Below are 24,055 nucleotides of genomic sequence, written 5' to 3' on the forward strand. Positions count from 1 at the left end.
ATGATTTTATTATTGATATGAAAATATATATTAACATGTACACTGGCAGCCAAAAGTTTGGAATAATGTACAGATTTTGCTCTTATGGAAAGAAATTGGTACTTTTATTCACCAAAGTGGCATTCAACTGATCACAATGTATAGTCAGGACATTAATAACATGAAAAATTACTATTACAATTTGAATTTTTTTTTCAGAACTTCTTAAACTACTTCAAAGTGTTTTCATTAAAAAATTGTCCACGTGCAGCAATGACAGCTTTGCAGATCCTTGGCATTCTAGCTGTCAGTTTGTCCAGATACTCCGGTGACATTTCACCCCACGCTTCCTGTAGCACTTGCCATAGATGTGGCTGTCTTGTTGGGCACTTCTCACGCACCTTACAGTCTAGCTGATCCCACAAAAGCTCAATGGGGTTAAGATCCATAACACTCTTTTTCAATTATCTGTTGTCTAATGTCTGTGTTTCTTTGCCCACTCTAACCTTTTCTTTTTCTGTTTCAAAAGTGATTTTTCTTTGCAATTCTTCCCATAAGGCCTGCACCCCTGAGTCTTCTCTTTACTGTTGTACATGAAACTGGTGTTGAGCGGGTAGAATTCAATGAAGCTGTCAGCTAAAGACATGTGAGGCATATATTTCTCACACTAGAGACTCTGATGTACTTATCCTCTTGTTTAGTTGTACATCTGGCCTTCCACATCTCTTTCTGTCCTTGTTAGAGCCAGTTGTCCTTTGTCTTTGAAGACTGTAGTGTACACATTTGAATACCATTTCTGACCTAATATTGACCTTAAGACATTCCAGTCTATTGCATACTGTGGCAACTCAAAAACAAACACAAAGACAATGTTAAGCTTCATTTAACAACCCAAATAGCTTTCAACTGTGTTTGATATAATGGCAAGTGATTTTCTAGTACCAAATTAGCAATTTAGCATGATTACTCAAGGATAAGGTGTTGGAGTGATGGCTGCTGGAAATGGGGCCTGTCTAGATTTGATCAAAAATGACTTTTTTCTAATAGTGATGGTGCTGTTTTTTACATCAGTAATGTCCTGACTATACTTTGTGATCAGTTGAATGCCACTTTGGTGAATTAAAGTACCAATTTCCTTCCGAAACAGCTAAATCTGTATATTATTCCAAACTTTTGGCCGACAGTGTATAGTAATGCTTTTAATGAAATATTTATTAATTAATATGCCACAGTGAGTCTTCCATACTAAATTGTTCTTAATTTTCTTTAAAACATAAAAGGTAATTTCTTTATTGTTACAAAAAAAATTCACATCTCAGCTCATATTTGAGTTTGAGGCAGGACTATCTATTATTACAGGGCCGGCGTGAGCTATAGGCAGAGTAGTTTGTTGCTAAGGGCCTTTAACTAATGGGTCAGTCTGCGAAACACTGTGGGGGCTTCATGACAGTTGCCTAGGGCCACGGAAATCGTAACACCAGCCCTGTGTTAGTAACCAATGGAAAACAGGTGGAGTTTTCTGGAAATTTTGCAATTCCGTTTAGTGACGGTATTGGTGCAGAAATTACACACTTAAGCTTTAAGCAAAATTATGTATTTCTTTCTTTTGTTATTTGAGGTGAAATATGACCTGGACATGTTTTTTTTGACTTGTTTCATGAAATTTACCAACTAACTGTTTTGTGAGTTGGTTTTGGTGGTTTACGAGAACATTTTTTTTAGGTTATACACTAGTCATTATGAGGGTATTGTGCTATAAAGGTGGTTTATGAGGACATACCTAGTGTCCCTGTAATTTAAACAGATTAAAAAACATACTAAACAATGTTTTTTTGAAAATGTAAAAATGCCACAAGGTTTCAGTGATGCTTAGGTTTAGGGGTAAGGTTACAGTTGGGGGATAGTCAATTTGTATAGTGTAAAAATCATTATGTCTATGGAGAGTCCTCATAAACCACCAATACCAAATTTGTGTGTGTGTGTGTCCATCTGCCTGTCTGCACCTGCTGTCTGGTCTAGTCTGTGTGACGTGCTATGCAAGAATAAGCCCATCAGTGTTTATGTGGATGAGTGAGTGTTGGCTCCCATTCTGTCCTCTTTACATCCGTTCCCTGGGTCCAGTCCCTCCCCTCCTCCAGCACCAGACTGCCAACACTTACAGTCTCCTGTGTGCACTTTCCTGTATTATAAAAAACAGGAAATAATGTGTCTTTATGACAAACCTTTACCTAACATTCCTAGATTTTGCCCGTTTGTGGGTGTTCTGTACCATGTTGACCGATCTTCAGGCAGTTTCGGGGGATTTATGTAACATGCCAGACCCTTTTTTAAGGGAAGGGTTGGACTGTAAGTACACCGTTTTAATTTACTGATCAACTAGAGAGTGGGACACCAAATCCTGTTCTCCCTGCAATTTATCACACACATTTTTTTCCCTTATTCAATCTGGAACACTCAACTGGAAAAATTCAGCTTATGTTTTAACTGAAAAGAGCATCTGTTTTTAGTTACAGGAAGAGTCAACTATTAATAAACCAATCGTAGGTTGATTTACTTAAAAGTAAAAAGGGGCCGTTCATACCAAAAGTGTTTTTTTTTTTCAGTAAATGTGATAGATGTCTTCGATTATTGTGACACATTGTTTTTTTGGCATCTCAATGCTGTGTCAATAGAGGGGGAGGGGGGGGATTGTCTGTGTTCCACGACTGCTACTGGGTCCTTGAAAAACGTATAACTTGCACATAAAGGCAGTCGGAGGAATTTCTGGTGCCCTCCTAGGGAGTTGGTTCCCTATGCAGACTGCATAATATGCGTATAGGGAGTGGCGGTACCACCCACACCTATCATATCACTTCTGATGATATGGATTTAACTACTGGAGCCTTATGGGTTACTTGTCTGCTGACTTTGTGTGCTTTTTGGACCTTCTGAGTTTGGGTCACCATTCACTTGCATTGTGAGGACCAACAAACCTGAGAAATTCTTTTAAAAATCTTCATCTGTGTTCAGCAGAAGAAAAAAAGTCATACACATCTGGGATGGCATGAGGGTGAGTAAATGATGAGAGAATCTTCATTTTTGGGTGAACTATCCCTTTAACACTTTTTGTATTTTAACAATGGAAAACTAAATATTTCACTTTTAACATGTCATATCAATGTTAATGTTAAAATGTATTATTTAGTACAGAACTGACCACATTATTTAGCACAAGCAGTTTGGAAAATGCTTATTCCACTCTTCTACTGATTGTTTTCCATAACATCTAGATTTTACATAATGTGCAACATAAAGCAAAGCATAGAAGGTAGAAATAAATGTTTCGTTTTGCGTAACACTTACATCAAGCATACATGGCGATTTTGAAAAGCTCTTGTGAAATACATCAGGGACTGGTTAGGAAGTGCTCTCCATATTGACTAGACTCAAAAATATATCCATTAATAACTTAAGAATGAATAAAAATTGTATGTTCACAGCGTAGGGAAGGGGGTGCTTCAATGCAGTGCCATATATCCTCACAAACACCTATACATCATTTTATAATGAGTTTAAAAATAGAATATCAAGGTAAGTATCCTGTACTCTTTCTTTTGTAGTCTGCTCTTAATTTCCTGTTTTAAATATTTGCCAAGAAACACATGGTGGACTGGACTCACTAAAATTAAACCAGCTGACACTTAGGGCCACACACTCCTATCGCCACAGGAAGTACAAGTATCTTGATTAAAAGGCAGCTTGTTCAATTAAATACTCCTGTGTTATTGCCAGAGCCTGACAGGTGGAGGTAGAACACTATAACTATGCCACCTGGCTTAGAGAGCCTTTAGGGGTCATAACCAGGTCTTGTATGTGACGGCATTTAGGACTCAGTTCTAAGCCCACTTAGAGAAATGAACACCCAGGCTACAATGGGCACTCGTACCATGTAGGATCAGCATTTTAATTACAAATAGTATGGCAAAAGAGGTATGTTTATATAAAGTTTTTTTTTTTTTTTTTTTTTTTTTTGCTGGCCAATGTAATATGTTTTTGTACAGTTGAGCACAATCTTAGCCCTGAAGTACTAAGCCAAGTGCTTTTTTGCCCAAAAAATAAATAATAATAATAATAATAATAATAATAATGATAAAAAAAAATAACAGTCTGGGAAAAATAGGGCCAATAGTTTTTACAGAAACTAATTTTTGTTAATAACTAACTGTTCTGTTTATAATGTTTGCAATTAAGAGAGGACCTAGAAGTGATTTTTTTATTTTTTATTTATTTTATTTTTTTGGTGCCATTTACATGCGATAACAATCCTCAGTTTCAGTGATGAATGAAACAAGGTATAAGTGGGAGATAATTAATAAATCATTTATGCCTGTGGCTTTCTCTCACAGAATCATTTTTACAATATCAAGTGATAGTAGACACCTTGAAATAAAGGTAGCTCTATTCATTTTACTTCTGTCTGATAGGACACAACACATGTACAAAATTGGCACATCTTTCCCCACTCTACCCTAACAGTGTGAGGAGACAAATGACAGACTATCACTACTTTTTGTAAATCATGAGGACTGACAAAATCTACACAATTATATACTATAAGACTTCTCTGTTAATCAGAGATTTGCAGTAGGAAATAATTGGTGACTTGGTATGCAAAAAGCATGGTCCAAATTACATCTTATTATGACCAAGAACTAATTAGATAGGAAGGTGCCATCTGACTGACATGTAAAACCACCAGCCACAGTCCACTTTTTTTACTTTAAATTTAGGGTCGAGTACATCTAAAATTGGACATTATTCTGAGGACAAAGCAGAATAGCTCAAGGATATCGTTTACTTGCCACTGTCTCAAAACCCTTAAGTATCATTCAAAGATTCCATACCATGAACATTGCAAAGTTTGGGAAATACAGCAGTTACTTCTTTTTTGGAAGCTGAAGCAACCCGGTGTCTTATCACCAGTGGATTGGTAAAAAAAAATGCACCCTCACTCCTGGAATTTGCGTAGATGCCAGGCAATCCGATTGGATCAGGCAGCTTTTACAATTTTCGTTTGCAGTATATGCATCAGATGGTCCATGAATGGTTTGTGGGAGATGTCTGAGGCTAGTGGTTGGGTGCATCATCCCTTCCCAAGCTACTGTAAGTAATGAATTGCAGTGAAGTGATCAAATTACATCATGAGTAAATGGTGTTCACTTGCTCATGTTCCGATTCTGGCTTATGTTGAGCAGCCAGTTGCAGGAAACCCCCCAAAATTTAGAAAAGTCTTAGTGACAATAGCCTTACAATTATAACTACGGGTTTTCTTTTTTTTTCTCTCCCCTTTTCTCCCCAATTTGGAATGCCCAATTCCCAATGCGCTCTAAGTCCTCATGGTGGCATAGTGACTCGCCTCAATGTGTGGTGGCAGAGGACAAATCTCAGTTGCCTCCGCATCTGAGACGTCAGTCCACGCATCTTATCACGTGGCTTGTTGAGCGCATTACCGTGGAGATGTAGTGCGTGTGGAGGCCCACGCTATTCTCCGTGGCATCCACACACAACTCACCACACACCCCACCGAGAGCGAGAACCACACATTATAGCGACCACAAGGAGGTTACCCCATGTGACTCTATCCTCCCTAGCAACTGGGCCAATTTGGTTGCTTAGGAGACCTGGCTGGAGTCACTCAGCACGCCCTGGATTTGAACTCGCGACTCCAGGGGTGGTAGTCAGCGTCAATACTCGCTGAGCTACCCAGGCCCCAACTATGGGTTTTCTTAACTTAAGAGGTTTTTTGGGACTGGACTCTGATCATAATTTTTTTGTTGTTGTTGTTGCTGTAAGACCAAAGTATCTGTGACCAGTCTGAGAATAGAGAAAAGAGCATATAGTCTAAGTCGTAGACACTGTAGGTAAATAACGGCTGTGAATCACCAACCAATCAATGAAAAAATAGCATTATATCTCTCATTAAAAGAACAAAACCTGAGAGTACAGCAGTTGTTTCTCATCAACACAGGTTTATTAGAATACAGTGATGACCATCAGTAACATAGGTTTCTTTTTTTAAGATACGTCCCCCCCCCCCCCCCAGTTTCCTTTAAACCCTTCTTCAGCTTTGCTTTAGAGAAGAAGAGCCATTTGAAAGAGCTCTCTTCACTCATGGCTTGTGTAGGTTCATTATTGCTAGCAGAAAAAGAGCAGTACTGAACAGTACATGGACAAAAAGCAGTGACAGCAAGTGAGGAGGGCTAACTGTCATGAAAGCTAGAGCGCACCCTTGACGCAGTACTCGCAGCTATCACTAACAGGGGAAACACTGCGTCTAACAGGCAATCCACTGGGGCCAAGGCTCAAGAGTACAAAAAGAGATGTTCTTTTGAGAGCGTCATGCACTCGACCATTCAAATGAACCATCCGGAACTTTGGTGCTTGAGATTGGCAATCTCATCAACACCATTGGTACTTCGTGAATAAAACTTCTTGAGAGCCTGTGACTATTACAGACGCCAAATGTTGCACCTGTTAGACTTGCCTGTTTCCCTTGACGCTTCAAGTATGTTCTTTAGTGTGCCAAGAAGGGGGCAGGGCGAGGTTTACTGAAAAGCATTACAGACTTCTGTATCCATCTGAGTTATCAGTGGTGATTAAAATAGCACATTTATAAGACAGACACGTTTACACATCCTGAATGTTACACGCAACCACACACATTCTCAAAACGCACATACGTACATACATGTATACAATATATTTAAGTTACCACACTTCCAATATATAATTTGTGCCCCCCATAGGAGGTGCTAGGGGGATGCAGGGAATGATTGTACATGATAGTGAGGGCAAAAGCGGAAGGTTATCTCTGAATCTAGGCCTCGTACATCATTTAGCACACAGCTTCTTTGAAAGGTCCATGTCCAGAAAGCTGCACTCAATCAGTCATAAATGGCCCTGACCCAAATGGCGGACTTGATGGACTTGCAGTCCAGTAGCCTTCGCTCACGTGCTTCCGTTAAGTCCACTTGACCGTAGAGGGTCCCATTTCATCATTGTGGCTGCTTTATTGCTAAGCTTGCACTGGATTTTACAGCAGACAACTACCTAGTCCATACGGCAATGTGTAGACTCCAAAGAGGACCGTGAGGGTTAAGGGTACCATTTGGGACAGGGCAAATCTTCAGCCATCGATGCCATCTCGGAGGCCTTAGGGGAAATTTTTCCTCTCCAAAAGCAGGTATTGGATTTACAAGGCATGATAAAGCCTGTAGGGCAGCCGGTGACATTTTCAACGTGCTCCGAATCGTTGAAAACTTCCACAAGGGTATAAAACCGGTTGACAAATCTCATAATGGATGGTAGTTTGCGAAAAGAATCACATACATTCCAGACAGTCTGGGCATCTTTAACGTGGGCCAAATATTTAATTGCATTTGGATTTACATTCTGAACCAGTTGAGATGCACCATTATAGTTCAAATTCTCTACTTTCCTGTAGGTCACTGATTCAAAATAAGATTCAAGCCCCATTCTTAAAGGAGAGGGCTATTAGGGGACACTGGTGTCAGATATATTTCAGGAGGGTCTTTGTGAACACAATAAACATGTTGGTGTGAAGCCAAGCCCACCCAGTTAAAAAGACCAGCATACTGTATGTTGTGTTTTCAATGCTGGTCCCCAGAATTGGATGCTGGTATACTGGGGTCCCTACCAGACTACTCAGCCTCCTTTGTCAAATTTTGCTGATGAACAACATGGTTTGCTGGTCCACCAGCTAGACCAGCACTGATTAGCATAAACCAGCTTGGATAAGCATGGAAATTCATGCTGGTTTAAGATGGTCTTTTCAGCAGGGTAGGCTCCATGCATCAATAAGTTACTTGGCTGGAGGCAGATGAAGACAGCTTGAACGACAACAGACAAGTGATAGACACTTATACCCTGTACCATCCACCCACGCACCCACCACCCATTATCCATCCCTCCACCAAAAATACAAAGAAATACAAGGAAACTGATCAGTGCAATGGCACGGCTGCGATGGCACAAGTCATTCCTCTAGTTTCAGATGGAAGAGGGAAAGAATAAAGGGTTTGCAGCATTAGTAGTCAAAAGAACATGTGTCGTTTGTGTCAAAGACCAGGCCAGCACAGGTATCTTGAACAGAACCACCCAATGGCATCATGGCTGCAGTAGATTGTGGTATGCAATTATGAATATGAACACAAGCGTATGACTTTGGTGAGAAGTGGAGATGATTGTAATCTTATTGCATGAAGATTGTTTGGGTTAAAGGAACGTTGTGGGTTAAATACAATTTGGACAGCATATGTGAACTACGGACAGCAATGGACAGCATGTGTGTCATGGTGTCGATTACCCTGGAAAATAATTTTGACTTGCCCCTTGTTTTGTTAAAATGAACAAAATATGTGTTTACAGTACAAGCATAGCCGACAAGTGGACCGGAAGGTTTAAAAGCAGAAATGTTAAGCTCGTAATTTTTTTTAAATTTTAATCACTTGAAATGTTTGTTATTTGAGTAAAGTTATCTAAACTGTCCTTTTGATGTGGGACCTCTTTTCTTCTCTGGTTATGAGTTACGGATACAAAGAAAAAGTAAGTTAGTCATAACATGAGTTAAACAGACAAGATTTGTAAGCGATTCTATCATGTAAGTGTTATGTTTGAACTTTCGAATCAGTGTGATAGTTGCATATTTTTAACATTTATTAAGTGCTGCCCACTTGCCTGCTAGGTTTCCGTTGTTAGTGCTTTACTGTAAACGTATCAGAGTCAACACATTTTATTATGATAATCGTAAGATATTAATTGAGCTTTAATTGACTGAGAAGTTGTTTTAACTCAGAAAATTATTTTAAGCAATTGTCACATACTGAATTTTGAAGGCATAATGATGCCATGACAGCAGTGACTGAGAGACAGAGAACACTTCCTTATTTTTTGAAAAACTAAATGAGTCCCTAACTATGCTCATTTAAATTTAAATGTACATTTTTAGGGGTGGAGTAAGTTCTCCAAACATTTTAGGTGGCTGCAAAATCAAACGTTTGCAACAAATCCTTTGAAAATAAATAAATTAGGTAAAAATGTACATGGCCAGTCTCTTACAGTGGTGCTTAAGTAAAATGTTGTATCCAAATAAATCTGAATCCCAATACAGAGACAAGTGGAAGAGAGATCAGATATACTTTGTGTCCACTTTCCATCCTGTCGAACACAGGCGTGTTGAAGATAATAAAGGCACACATTGTGCTGCTTGAACTACACTATTTATGTCCTCAACACCTGAGGGCCACTTGAAAATGCAACCACAAAGAGATTTTCAGCCCTATTTTTCCTTCAGGGCTACATTTTCACGTTCCCTGTAAATTTAACTTAACATATCTTAGTCCAGTACAAGCCATTATCAAGATTTGAGATATGTGGTCTAAAAGCTTTGTTTTTGAACTCAAGATTTCAAGAATTTCTTAGAATATTTTTTTTTTCTAAAAACTTTGACACCAAGCATAACTTTGTAGATGTAGCACTTGGTATAAAACACACATCTTATTTAGTGATGATATTGTGCCTCCTGAAAAATCATTTCCTTCATTCTTTGGTTTTAAAAAAACTGAATATTAATGAATATGTGTAGAATAGGTACTACATCTAAATTTGATCCGATATGTCTAATAGTTCATCTACAAACACAATTATATTTCTTTTAAAACCTTTCTCTCCCTCAAACTGTAACAGCAGAACCTAAACAATCATTAGAAATGCAGCAGATGTTGTCTGTCAGTAATGTTGTTATTTCTAATAAGCATCATCGAACATGCTGAATGAAACAGATTTTGGCATGGTAGCTACCCAAACAAGTCAGTTTTGGGTTTAAAAATGGAAAAGTGACAAAAAAGTCCCCCACAAAAACAAAAATGATGGTTGCCACTCCCTTATCAATTACTCACTACCGTTATGTCATAATCACGCTTGACCCTTAAACCGCAATTTAAAATAGACATCTTTTCACCTTACAAGTTCATACAACAAGTACAAGCTTCATAAAAAACATAAAAATGGAAGAAGAAAAAAACGTCTCTCATACATAGTGACTGAACATTAAAAATGGCTTTAGCAACTAAGAGCTGTATCATGTCTCTCGCCTCAGGTAACAGTAAGATATAAGCAATGAAATTCAGTAATTTTCCCACTGACTGCAATCATCTGCTTGATAAAAGGTACTACACTGGGTGTAACATTTAAACTACTGTGTGAACGTGTGTGTGTGTGCACAGAGAATAGTAGTAGGACAGTGTTAACACTCTTTTGTCCCTTCTGCACACACACACCCACACACAAAAACTAGAGCAGGTAAAGGGTTATGAGGATGAGAAAGCTGGCTGAGAGAGATGAAGGAATCTGGTAGGCTGGATCATATAAGATGAGAGAGGAAGTGTTAGAGCAATGTGGTATCAGTTTGTGTGTGTTTAAATGTGTGGCTCTGTTTCAAAACCTAGTGAGCTGCCTTGCTGCCTACTGCCTACATAGTCAGCATCCTAACTTAATTTGTATCAATACTTTTTCGTATTGAATGAATTTCATTTCACTGAGATTGCTGCAATGCATTTTGGAATTTACGAAGGATCCATGCAATGCTGCCTACTGCTATAGTTTAGAATTCTTAGAAAATCTTAGAAGACAGCATAAACATACTGCCTACTTTTTGGAACAGCTTTTGCACTGGGAACGATGCCTTACAATGCTGCCTATTGACGTAGCTCACTAGGCTTTGGAACAAACCGTATGTACATGCCCACTGTTTCCTCAGCTCGTGTTGTTTGATATGAGTGTATTTTAGCCTTAATGATGGAGGGCAGTATGATGGGGCAGGGAGTTGCTGATTAGATTCTTTTGCTGTGGGTTACATGGGGAAAGGCTATCCCAGGCTTCCTCTCTGGGGACCGGAGAGGATAGGGCATGCTAGGGAAGCAGCTCAGAGGGCCATGGCATTCCCTGGCTCTCTGGATCTGGCGCTGTGACTCCCTCCGTAGTGGCATAACCTCCAGCCGCCTCTTCCTCCGTCCTTCTTGGGGGAAGAGCGCAGCCACCTCCAGCAATTGTCCATCAGAGCAAGGCTGCATGTAGGAGGGGACCCGAGGCTTAGGCTGGGGCTTTTGTCTGAACCCTGAAAGGCCCATCTCTTGGTAGGGGCGCCAGGCCGCGCCAACCCCGCTGTAGGGGGGTATGAGATCTGACTCAAAGACTCTGGTTGGGGGAAGGCTTGACGAAGCTGGGAGCCTGAAGCAGCCAGTCTCTGCATGCAGGTTCGGCCCCGTGATGCTCAGACTTGTTCTGTCCGTAAACGAATCCATGCGATCTTCGTAGGCCAGGTCAGCTGGCGCCGAACATTGCTGGAGTGGCCAGCCGCCCCGATTCTTTCCTCCATTCTCCACTCCTCCATCCTGACACACCAACTCACTTTGCAAGGGCTCTATGTCCTCTTCCTCCTCCTCTCCTGGATCTTCCACAGGTTTCTCTTCTGGTTCCTCCTCTGCTTTGTCTGAGGGTGGGGGCAAACGAGGGTCTCTGAGAAACACCACAATGACTGTGATGTTATCGCTGGACCCTGCGTCTCGGGCTGAGGCCACTAGTTTGTGGGCCACCATAGCAGTGTCGCCGTTGTTCTCCTGCAAATGGTCACTGACCACCCGCACTGCTTCCTCTGGACTCACGGTATCATAGAAGCCATCGCAGGCAAGGATCAAGTAGTCCTCACTACCATCCAGATTTAAGGTGGTGCTGTCAGCATCACCACAGATATAGGGCTTGTGTTGTGAATCACCTACACATACAAACCAAAAAGATCACAGTAAATAAGTGAAAGTGATTAAGGGGGAATCTCACAAAAACATGGCCAGGTGACATTTCACCCCAGAATAAAAAGAAAAACAGAGAAGAATTTACATTTATAACATTTATTATGTAATATAAATTACATATTTAAGAAAATAATTATTTTCTTCTTTTTTTAATGCAATTATTTTCTTGACTATGCACATTTTCCCCCAAAATGGATCCAGAGTTTTGTTAAGTGAGTTTTTGTAATTCCTTAACTGTGCTTAACTGTCATGAAAATAATGTCAGAATGCAAAAAAATCATTTACATTTTTAAAGTTTCAACAAAATACAATTTCTCAGTTTTTTTCTTTCGATTTTGGTATAAAATATGACCCTGACATGTTCTTCACAGAATATAATATATAATGTCTGAAAATCTAATATTATGTTTTAATATAAATAATATATTTGGGAAAAATAAGATCTTTTACATGATTTTCTTTCAATATTATATTCATGACAATTACTGGTGGTTTTAATTAGATTCTTGTTACTCTTTTTTCCCTTTAAATAAGTCAAATTAAAGGCAGTACAACAAAAACTGTATAAATACTTGACATTTTAAATAATACATCATTTTTTTCCACATTACAGTAATAAGAATTAGATTTTTATAATAAAAAGAATTTGTGAAGGAAATGTGCTTAAGTAAATTATTATTATTATTATTATTATTATTATTATTATTATTTTTTATTTATTTATTTATTTATTTATTTTTGCATAGTCAGTAAAATAAATAAATAAACTTAAATCTTCAAAAAAAAAAAAAAAAAAAAAAAAAAAAAGAAGAAGCTCCATTGTCTTAAAACAAAATAAAAATGTCTTATTTTATTATTTTTATTTCGGGTGAAATATGACCCTTACATGTTCTTGACACGTTTTGTGAGATTCGCCCGACTGTACTAAATAAAAAATGCCATTGGCCTAGGGTATGGCGGAATTAGCCTCACTTGTCCTATTTAAAAATCAAGAGCTATATGGGAATTAAACGCTAGACTGATTGGATTATGCAACAGATTAGCTATCAACATTTAGCGAGCGAAACGGTTTCTATGCAGAAAGCCGTGGGAACACTCCCTAGGAATTGCTGGAGGTCAGTCTTTGTTATTACTGCAATTCTCATTAGTGTGAAAGCTGTAATCTTATACTGGCTAATGTATATATACACTATACTGTAAATTATATGGATACTTTATAAATAATTTATTATGGTGATGTAGAATCAGCAAAGAGTGATTCCTACAAGTCAGAATATTCAAATAAAAATGTTTTATTACACTACAGAGACGGCCTGATTGAACAGGTTAGGAACCAGAACAACGGTTTATATTTCAATCATAATTAATATTGTTCTTCACACACACAGACTCAGCTACAGATCAACTAGAAGACACAGAAGACCAGATTACATTGATATGACATTGAACATAGTCTGTGCCAAAATGTACTTTTTAAAAGGCTATCTCCTTCATACAGAAATTTGTGGTGTGGTGATAAACAGTTTTCTGCAGTGTCCTGTACATCCTCTTCTAAAAATTCATACAGTACACACTGACCTTAGGTTCACTTTTTGCAACTTTTAAAGATCCATTCCTAATAATATCCTTAAAGGTGACGAGTGTTATTTCTGCACCACTTACATCAACAAACAGATGTTTATTTTGAGTAATTTTAGTTTTGTATTGTAATATATAATGTCCTTACCGATGGCTCTTGAGACGGACAAGCTTCCGTTGACCCTCCATGTGCCAAACCAGATCACACACCCGCCCAAAGCCTCAATCCTCTTTTTCTCATCCTACACATACACACATACACACACACACACAAACAAACAATACAATCAACACAAATGGTTCACCATAGCTAGTATCATTTTCAGATCAATATTAATTAGTGAAACTCTAATTGGCTGAAATGCCAGGCTGTGGCTTGCATGTTGATTTATTACACAGATAAAGCTGCAAAGAGCTCTTAAGCGTTTGTTTTGTAACACAGCTTTGCTGTCATGTGACTTTTGTTGATTGAATGCATTAAGCACATCTCACAAAAAGCTGGACTCCTGAGCTAAAAGTAACCATCATATGCAGTACACTGCCTGATCTAGGACTAGCTTTTGGCATATGAAAAACATTACAGGTACATGGATTGGAGACAGCTGATCCTGCATTGTGTCAACACTTTATGCAGAGACATTTGATATTGGCATCAGTCACTGAAAAACCTGTAAAAACCACTAGTTTACACTTTCATAAATAATCCATTCATAATTGGGCAGACTGAAGCTATAATTTGATCCAGTAAATAATTTGCAGATTAGTCTTCTTGGTTGAAATATTGTTTAAAGATACACTAATCTGTGTGTCTCTGTTGTTTCTCACCTCTCTGTCTGGTTTGTGTGGTTTCATCAGCTCCACCGGTTGACCTCTCTTCACCATCATGACCTGTGAGTCGCCCAGCCAGACCACATACAGTGTGCGTCCCCTCAGAAAGGTCACGACACCTGTGGTGCCACAGCGCAGGCTCTGTTCCACAAAAATACACAGACTCAGGGCATATGGACGCACAAATGTAGTCAGTTTAGAAAGGGCTACTATGAGTTACTAAGGATCTTTATGTCTGAGAGTGTGTCTATGGAGTCAAGACTCACCTCACGTGATGCCTTCTGTACGAATCGCTCGTCTGTCAGTTTGAAGGCATGACATAGGGCCTTGCCCGGGTCTTGGCTGAACATCTCCTGTCTGACCAGGTTTACATGCAGGTGATTGGCAGCATAGATGGCAGCGTCCACCCCACCGTGACCGTCAAACACGGCGAAGAATGCCTGCTCTTCCTGATCCTAAACGAATATGATTTCTGTTAGCTTCACTTCACAATATAAACTGTTACAATGTTCAATGTAAAATGCAAGTTTTACATAAAGGATGTACAGACAGTCATTAGCGCAAAATAAGGCAGTCTTGTATCCTGAAGGGGCTGGCTGACCGTACATTATCCTACCTATGACGAGGCTCCTTAATAAATAAGTAAATGGGGATGAAATATTGTTTCAAATTTATATTATTTTATTATGTGAGAAGAAATAATAATATGAGAGACATAGTAGCACAGTATTGTAGATTGGGGCAACAATCAGTTATACAGATTAGCAGTCTTATACAAAAATATTTGTGCAAAGAACGGCATGCTTGACCAATCAGAATCAAGTATTCCAGAGAACTGTGCAATAATATATTTTTAAATTAATTACATATTAGTTTAAAGTGTGAAAACACCCTTGATTCCTGTTCAGTAAACAATTTGTCTTGAATTTGCATTTCATTAATGGTGGTATTTTAATCAATGTTTTATTAATGCATTACATTTACGTCAATAATATCTAAATTAGAAATATTGTGCTAAAGTCACTCACTGTGCCAGAATAAATTGTTGTTATTAAGAAAATAGCTTATTTCCTCCTAAAAGACTTCACAATCCACTCTTAATTGATATAAATCCTTTGTAAACATCTTTCAATCCCTACGATCAGAAAACAAAAACGTGCCAACCCCCTGGCATTTGACACATCCGAAGCTGCTCTTTTAATAAACTGCAGTGAACATAGCTAAATGAAAAATTACACATGAGAAATATATGCAAATCAAATGCTCATGTTCCCTCTTGTTGATCGCTTTTAATTATCAGCAGCTTAAAGAGTAATTAAATGGCTTAGTTCCACAGCAGAGCTGGTCAAATGGGATAGGCTTTCATTGGTGTAAATTAGGATTTCATTATAGACGACTCTCTGAACTTCCGTTACTGTGACCGTGACCCATTCTGGCACAATTCGCCTAATTCTACAATGCACTAAAAGTACGTACTTCACCAGTGATGGGAAATTACATACTTTTGAGTCTGTGTGATGATGGGGGCGTGGCCAAGTGCTGGTTTGTGAATGGGAGTCGAGGCCAGGAGGAATGAATGGGAAGAAGGAAGCGGGAGTCGGGTGCACATCCAAACGTACAACATTTATTTTCACACTTTTCAGTGTCTTCCCATTCACACATTGCTTTTCAGCACAACACACCATAGTGGCTTTTCAGCTAACTGACCACACAGTCGCTCTGCTTTTCAGCAGCAGCTCTCAACCACACACACACAGCTTCACTGTGTCTCTCACTCTCTCGACAGCAGCTCTGGTTGCGGTTTTATACCTCGTCCGCCAACACCGCAATCACCAACAGCTGGGTGAGATAATTCGCCCCAGATGTTCATGTCAAAGAAAGTGGACAAGAGACTGAATTGTGCTGCAGGCTCAACTGCTTTTTCAAAATGTGCTATATAAATAAATATTGATTTGACTTCATATAGAATACAATGATGGAACTATATGTTTACATCTCTCTCTCCCTCTCTCTCTTTCTCTGTAAATGCACTGAATTATGTCCACTTATGGCTGAGCAGTCTTTGATCTCTTTTATCCTGCGGCAAAGGGATGCTGGTGTTTGCCAATAATACCAATAAAAGCCCAGCATTTATCAACAAACAGCTACCAGAGCTTAGAGATTAAGAGTTTATGAGTAAAGTCTGGGAGGGAAGAGCTTATTGATGAAACGTGCAGCCATCAAAATAGAATATTCCTCGTAGTCGTGCTTTGGGGAGGGTCTATTTCATGCTACAGTGGACGGGTATGCCACACTGTCTGCTCTCATTAGGGGAAGCATAGCCTACACATCTCATCTAAAACATCAAGCAGGCTAGATCTAGACATGAGACGGCAAATCTGTGTACACTTATTGCTTTCCAGTGGAAATTATACTGACATTCAGGAAAGAGATTACATAATGCAATTTCTTCAGGGTAAGATAAGATCAACCAGATTCTATTATAAAGGAAAGTGATGTTAAGTGTATCAGTGCTTTAAAATCTATCCAGAGACTCAATTATTGTCTGTGGTTTTCATACATTTGGGAGAGCTATTCGTTAAGGCCTAGTAGGCTGAAATCAACAATATAAATAGATACAAATAATACTGTCACATTTGTATCTGTGACAGCCCAGGTGCTATAAACATCAACAACATTAAAGTATGTTCTGGCTAATCAGAAACACTCTCTGAATCACTCAATCTTTGAATCATTTTGTGTGTTCGGGATGTCTTTGGTAAGTTGGGTTTTAGAGAGAGGGCATGTGATTAAAGCTAGCAAAAAAGCTACCTTTAACTGTAGGATTATTTATGTTTGGTGTTTATTACCAGAAATAAAATGTGATTTTAAATCTTGTTCAATACCATACCTGCAAATTGAAGAGCGTGTTGAAATCAGGAATGACGACGTGTTTGTCCTCCATCTTGTGGCGCATGTTTTTAATGGCGTGGATAGAGGTCTCGTAGTACGGCAAGTGGCGGCGGCGATTAGGGAACTCTTTGAGCCAATGACAGCAAGTCTCGCACAGCTTATTAAAGACCAGCCGTGCTAGCTTCACCGAATCAATCTCTGTTGAGGAATAACAACATGTTTCATGGGTAGCATGCATAACATGTCCATAGACTTTTTTTATTCAACATCAAGATTTTAGGTTAAAAATATATATGAATGGGGAAAGTGTACATTTTAACTGCTGTGAATGATCACTTTAAAAAGTTTTTCACCATTTCTATCACTTCTTTGCTGTGACTATGTCCTGCAGTGTGACAAATTATGTTTATCATTGTAAAGTACAAATATTCTCTGTAATATCTGAACTGATGTGATGTCATTACAGCTGTGTGCATAATAATTCAAAAACATTTTTTTTGCAAAATGCTGTTTAATGGAGTATAGCATGTCACGTCACAGGATGTCAACTTTAAAATGTGTTTCATGTTAATACCCACATACTGCAGCTCACATGCAAACGCCAACACGCCGAGCTGGTGTAAGTGTGTTTGATTTATGATGACTCAGCAGCCATTGTTTGATATGTCAGTACAATGTAAAATTGTAAACACATACAGGAACCATACAGATGTGCATTTTTGTTCATAAGCCAAACAGATTTGACTTTAATAGCAAATTGGAAAAGAAGAGTGCATGAGCTGCTGATTAAATGCACAGTGGAAGTGGAATTGAGGACAATGGCAAAAGAGGCCATCTGCCAACTGAGAGAGAGAGAGAGAGGTGACTGGTTAATGATGATGGGTTTGTTCCAGCTCTAGTCTCTATGGGGAAAAACTGACGTTAATTCATTCTGTGAAGTTCTTATAGGTCCATCGGCCCCCTCCTTCACACCAACCTGTGCTCACCTGTGAACTGTATGCTCTTTCCTTTCTTGATAAAGCTTTTTGGACAATAATATAAAACGTTTCATAGACAACTTATTGGCTTGTTGTTTAAAAATGTGCAAGACTATTGAGAAATTTTAAAAAATGTAAATTGTGTCATCATTTACTCATCCTCATGCCTTTCCAAACCTGTATTTTAGCGCATTAAGATATTTTACGTCAGTTTAGATGTCATTGACACAAACCGCCATTAGTTCTTACATGTTGGTAGCGTAACACAATGCACCAAATTTGAATAAGCGAAAGAGCAAATGAGATTTGAGAGCTACGGAAGAGGGCAAGATTTTCAATGAGCAACATTTACAATTTTGGTCTGTTCCTCTCACAAAGCTATTGTATGGCTTCAAAAGAATCGAAAGTGTTTGAGTCTTTTGAGCTTTTTTGGGCTTGCCAGTCCTTGGTTATGGAGAGTCAAATTGTTCAATATTTAAATAAATCATATTAAAATTGTTTAAAACTATAAAATCAATAAATCAATCTTTAAATAACTAATTAAATCAATAGATGTGTTCCATGTATACAATCGCACTTGCTTTGCTTATATTTTTAACTTATAATTAGCTTTCGGTTGATTCTAATTTATGCAGAAGCTTTGCTCTTTTCATTTTCTAAATTTTACTTACTAAGGGTCCGTTCACAACATGTTGTGCTGTGTCAAAAAAGCTAGATGCAGCACAATGAAAGGCACAGCATGCAGGTCTCTTTGAAGTTATTTTAACTTGACACAATGTCTTTAAAAATGCTGTGCTCATGGCATGAGATGCTGAAAAATCAGTGACATGAGTTGCAGTGGAGACATTGATCTAGCGCATGTTTACAAAGAAAAACAATTCCAAAACAGCATAGACGGGCACAAAAACGTGTCCAGCATGTATGGCCCCTAGAAATTGATTTTGAAAAGTGAGGCCCACTGTCGTTGAGTGTCGTGCCAATAACTGTAATCCTGAAAATGAAAAGACACAAAGCTTGTGCTTCAATTAAAAAACAACCCTAAGACAATGCTAAAATTAAAATGGATGCAAACTAGTGCTAAAATTAAATACAAGGGACATTTATTTATCTATTTAGTGATTAAATCATTCATTTAATGATTTAAGAGTTGTTGTTTTTTATTTTTTATTTTTTACATTTATTTAAATACTGAATTAATGATTTAATTTTGAGTAATCTGGTCCTCCATATGGTCACTCTGTGCTTTCATTGTATGGAAAAAGGCAGCATGAACATTCTTCCAATTTTTTCCCTTTTGTTTTCCACGGAAGAAAGTAAGTCACACGGGTCTGGATCAACATGAATGATAACAGAATTTATGAAGAGAGAATGTTATTATTTGAGTGAACTAACCCGTAAAATATTTTTTTTATCAAAAAAACTTTATTGGCAATTTATTCGTTCTTCAATCTCATAAAAACTTGAGGCAGGCAATTGTGTTTGCATGACTTGTAAAGATGCCAAAACTCCAGGCAAAGTGCCGAATTTACCAAATGGAATGTCTATTGTTTGGTTCCAGTTATTGAGTTCTTTTTCTGTAGCGGTAAGGCAGCATCTCCCCTTCCCAATTTGTACATCAGCCTGCCCCAATACTGCTTTTGACAGATGTATTTTAGCATTGTGTGGACGAAGAGGCCTTTTAGATTGTTTGATGGTCGTAAAAGCAGACATTTCATGTTCTTTCCTCATCTCTTAGCCTTTTAGACGCGCTCTCTCTCTATCTATCTCACTCTCTGTCTTGTCTCCGTGGGCACAGAGTCTAAATTTAATCTGCCATCTCATGGCTGCGCTGGTGAACAGTATGTACTGCCTTTCCCTTGAGCCAGACATCTGTCTGATGGCCAGCGTACAGAGGCAGCCTGAACTTACACTGAACATACTCTGTGCTCCTGCTGGGACACATCATATAGGACTGTTTAAAGGACTATATCTCCCATGAAATCCTTGATCAACTGTCCCGGCTGAAAAAACAAAACAAAACAGACTCAGCTCAAGTGGAGCTCTTGAGCACTGACGTACTCTAGAACAGTGGGTAAATTCATCACAGATTGCGTTCCATCTGGCCTTATAAATTTACTGTCCACTTGGGAAAGTGTTTGCTATGTGAATTTCTCAAAACTCATGCCAACTCATAAGGTAACGCTGGCTGGACTTTTTGATATGGTGATAGGATAAGATCTGCTTGAATTCTGTATGAACCACAAAGGACTATGGCTGCCTCTAAGTCATGTTTGAATGACCATATTGACTGATGAGTGCACATGAACACCACCACAATGTCGTAATTACCAGTGGAACAATTTTTATTTTTATTTAAGCCATGCCTTTACGAGTTGGGGGCATGAAATATGGCAGAAGCAAATTGGTATTGGTTATAATTAAAAGGGGATGTGTGTAATTTCTGCGCCACTCATAGTACCAAACGGAATTGCAATCTGTTTGTTTTAGTAGCCCAATCTAACAACATTAGCTCAACAAATGGTGTGCATTTAGGGACTACTTGTTTGGTCTAACCATGGAAGATGGAGGGGATGTCTGAAACTTGTTTGAAAACATCAAACTTAATTTTTTTGCAAAAAGCATCTTTAATTATGAGCGCATTTACATGCACAATCTCACACCATTTATGCTTAATAAGCCGGCAACGTGTAAGATCATGTAAATGCCTCATGCTATCCGAGGTGTGTATGACTTACATCTGTGGAACACAAACCAAGATATTTAGACCTACATATGTATATATGGACCTACAGAGCTGAGATATTCTTCTTAAAATCTTGGTTTGTGTTCTGCAGAAGAAGGAATGTCATACACATCTAGGATGGCATGATGGTGAGTAAAAAAAAGAACTTTCATATTTAGGTGAACAATTCCTTTAAGTGGTCTTCCTTTATCAGGGTAAGCTCATAAAGAGTTAAAGCAAAAACTGATAAGCACACCTAGATTTGAAGGCAACATACAGTATATCCATGCTTTTACTTTTGTGACTAGTAGTGCATGTCTTAAGTGCAGTTCACAACGAACACATTGTGTCCATCTGCACAATAATCTGCACAATCCATCTTTTTTCTTCAACGTATTTTTCTCTCGTAAACATGCAGATTAGATGAATCTAATTATTCATCTAATCTGCATGTAGATGAATCTACACCATTACAATGCATCCAGCTTTTTTTCATCGTCACTCGCAGGAGTGGCACATTTTTCGGAAGCCGTGTCAGGTAAAATAAAAGAATGTCAACCTTTCAAAGAGCATCTTGAGACACGTGCATTCTGTAATATGTGTTGCGCAGTGTCTAGCTTTTTTTAGCGCTCTGTCTGAACAGCCCCTTAGTGTCTTATCTGTAGTCCAAAAACAAAGATCATGACATAACCTATCATGATCTGTCAGTTACACTTACCGCTACAGAAAGTGTCTTTTTAATGAGAGCGAAGTAAGAGGGGAAATTAATCAGATTTAACACGATATCATGACAAACAGAAGTGTTGGGCCTTCAAACGTGAATGAATCTTTGAAAACGCTCAAAGAATGAGCTCCATCAGGTGTGCGATAAAAGCCTCAATAGTAGATGTGTGCTCTCCACACCATCCCAAATTGTGTGCCGCATTTGCAGCCATTCCCACCTCAAATTCCTTTGCTATTTCAATTCGAATATAGAAAGATAAGAAAGCAATTCAGGCCACCGTTAAGTTAGTAAGTGACCTAAATTTGCAGTTGAAAGGGAGGCTTAAAATTGTGCAGAATGGCCTACATTCGGATCAAATATTACGTGATCTCTACACAATAGCAAAACTTCATACAGATCCATCTCATTTACTTGTTTTATTGCAACTCTGTGAATTCAGTCATAAATCAGTAAAATCTGATGGCCTGTGCACTGTCAAAAAGCAGCACATCTGTGTTTCAGTGTTCTGGCTACCCTGCTGAAAATAGCAGGTTAAACCAGCATGAATTGCTATGTTGGTCCATACTGGCTTTTGCTGATTAGTGCTGGTTTAATGCTGGTCTAGCTGGTGAACCAACATGGTTAGGGTGTTTACCAGCAGAACTTGACTGGCAAAGCTGTTCAACCAGCATGCTGTGTTTAGCTGACAATAGAGGTAGACCGATATATTGGTTTTACCGATTAATCTGTGAATATAGTTGATTTTTGGAAAAATTTCTTTCATATATTTTTTAATTATTTCAAAATAAGAGTCCCTGGTGTGTTTCAGGCTTGTTTATACTTTTAAGTCCTGCGTTATGCACCAAATCTTTTTTTTTCTGGTTATTATTGGGATTTTGATTAAACAGACTACATCTGAGATTTTATTAATTTTGGACTGTTTGTCTGTGCCTGTCATGGTAAGGGAAGAATAAGATTTTTTTTTGACATTCTACAAAATCGTTTTTAAAAACTATCGGCCGATTAATTGGTTATAGGCTTTTCCCACCACAATCGGTCGACCTCTAGTTGACAGTGGTGGTCTTTGTGGTAAACCTAGTAAAACAAGAAGGTACTTGCTGGTTAAGCTGGTCAACTAAGGTTGTTTTGTCAGTTTAGGCAGGTAAGTGCTGGTTTGGTGCTGGTCTACTTGGTGAACCAGCATATCAATACTATTTACCAGCAAAACTTGACTGGTACGCACTGTAAAATGTGGTAACCTCCAATTGTTACCTTGAGGAGCTATTTATAACTGATCAAAGTCTTAAAATTTTCTGGTGTAACCTAATGTATTCAAGTTGATCCAGTGATAATATTTTTGACTTGTTTAAAAAAAAACAAAAAAACAATTTAAATGTTACCACATAAAACAAATTTTTAAGGTTAACTTTGTTGTTTTTTCTGATGAAGCAGGTTGACCAAGGCCATCATGTTGGCTAAGCTAGCGAAACCTCTAGTTCTTGTTGTTTAAGAAGGTCAACTAATGTGGTGTTGCTGGTAAAGAAATGTAAACAGACCAGTTGTCTCTAGCTTAATGAGAATGTATTCAGTAATTACAGAGAGTAAAGTTGACACTTGAAAAGAACTAATAAGCTTGTGTAACGATAAAAAAATATGGCTAAACAGTATCAGATTTTACAGTCCAAGTTCTCCTCTTTTATTAATTGGCTTTTCAATTTGTATTTAAGCATTGTGTTTATTTTGTGGGGCACTCACGAGGCAGCGTGTCTTTTCCGTCCTCAACACTCTTGTTGAGATAGTACACGGAGAGATCACTTTGAAGGATACAATCAGCTGTACCACGGGCCAGGGCTGCAGCCAAGGAGAAAGGGCAATTACTGCGAAAGAGAGGAGAATAGACAGAGAGACAGGTTTACACAACTGTTGAGTAGATAGTGGAACCATTATACAAAATAGCACTGTGAGTATATGATTTCATTTTCTTTTTTATAGCAGCAGAGAGTGAGCACTCATTTAACTGTGAGAAGACGAGTAGGAGGCAGAAGCATAGGTCAAGACATAGAAAATGGCCAAGATAGCTGAAAATGTTCTCTTACAGTAAAGCAAATTTCATGACCATCATGGACCAAAAACAGACCCAAATACCCTTGCAAACTTTAAGAGACAGTCTCAGTGAACCTCAGTCACCATGCACTTTCATTGTATTGAAAAAGAAAAAAATGCGCTAAAAATTAATGGTGAAAAAGAACATCTCTTTTTGTTTTCATGGTGGAAAGAAATTCATACAACATGTGGGTGATTAAATTATGACAGAATTTTCATTTTGGTGTAAACTATCCATTTAAAGGTGATGTGTGCAATTTTTTTCTGTGATAAAATCCTAAGTGTTAAGCATGGCCTTTTCTTCTTTTTAACTACTAGTGTTATTATCCTTTTAGGGCTTGTTGCTCTGATGGTTTCAGAGAGTGAGAAGAGGCACTCTAAAACTAACATGACCCAAATCCACTCC

At 38.4% G+C, this 24,055-nt stretch overlaps 1 protein-coding gene across 1 annotated transcript in view; it reads right to left on the minus strand.

The window, feature by feature from the left end:
* Positions 1-6,056: 6,056 nt before the first annotated feature.
* Positions 6,057-24,055, minus strand: part of LOC127432903 (protein phosphatase 1E-like) — a 55,783-nt gene continuing 37,784 nt past the window's right edge. Inside the window, exons 2-7 of the mRNA XM_051684419.1 lie at positions 23,302-23,423; positions 17,143-17,342; positions 14,519-14,707; positions 14,250-14,393; positions 13,573-13,666; positions 6,057-11,809 (exon numbers count right to left, since the gene is read on the minus strand). Coding sequence (XP_051540379.1) covers positions 10,869-11,809; positions 13,573-13,666; positions 14,250-14,393; positions 14,519-14,707; positions 17,143-17,342; positions 23,302-23,423 — 1,690 coding nt within the window. The 3' untranslated portion in view covers positions 6,057-10,868. The remainder of the gene's footprint in view (positions 11,810-13,572; positions 13,667-14,249; positions 14,394-14,518; positions 14,708-17,142; positions 17,343-23,301; positions 23,424-24,055) is intronic.

Source organism: Myxocyprinus asiaticus, chromosome 42 (assembly GCF_019703515.2).
Source record: "Myxocyprinus asiaticus isolate MX2 ecotype Aquarium Trade chromosome 42, UBuf_Myxa_2, whole genome shotgun sequence".
NCBI lineage: Eukaryota > Metazoa > Chordata > Actinopteri > Cypriniformes > Catostomidae > Myxocyprinus > Myxocyprinus asiaticus.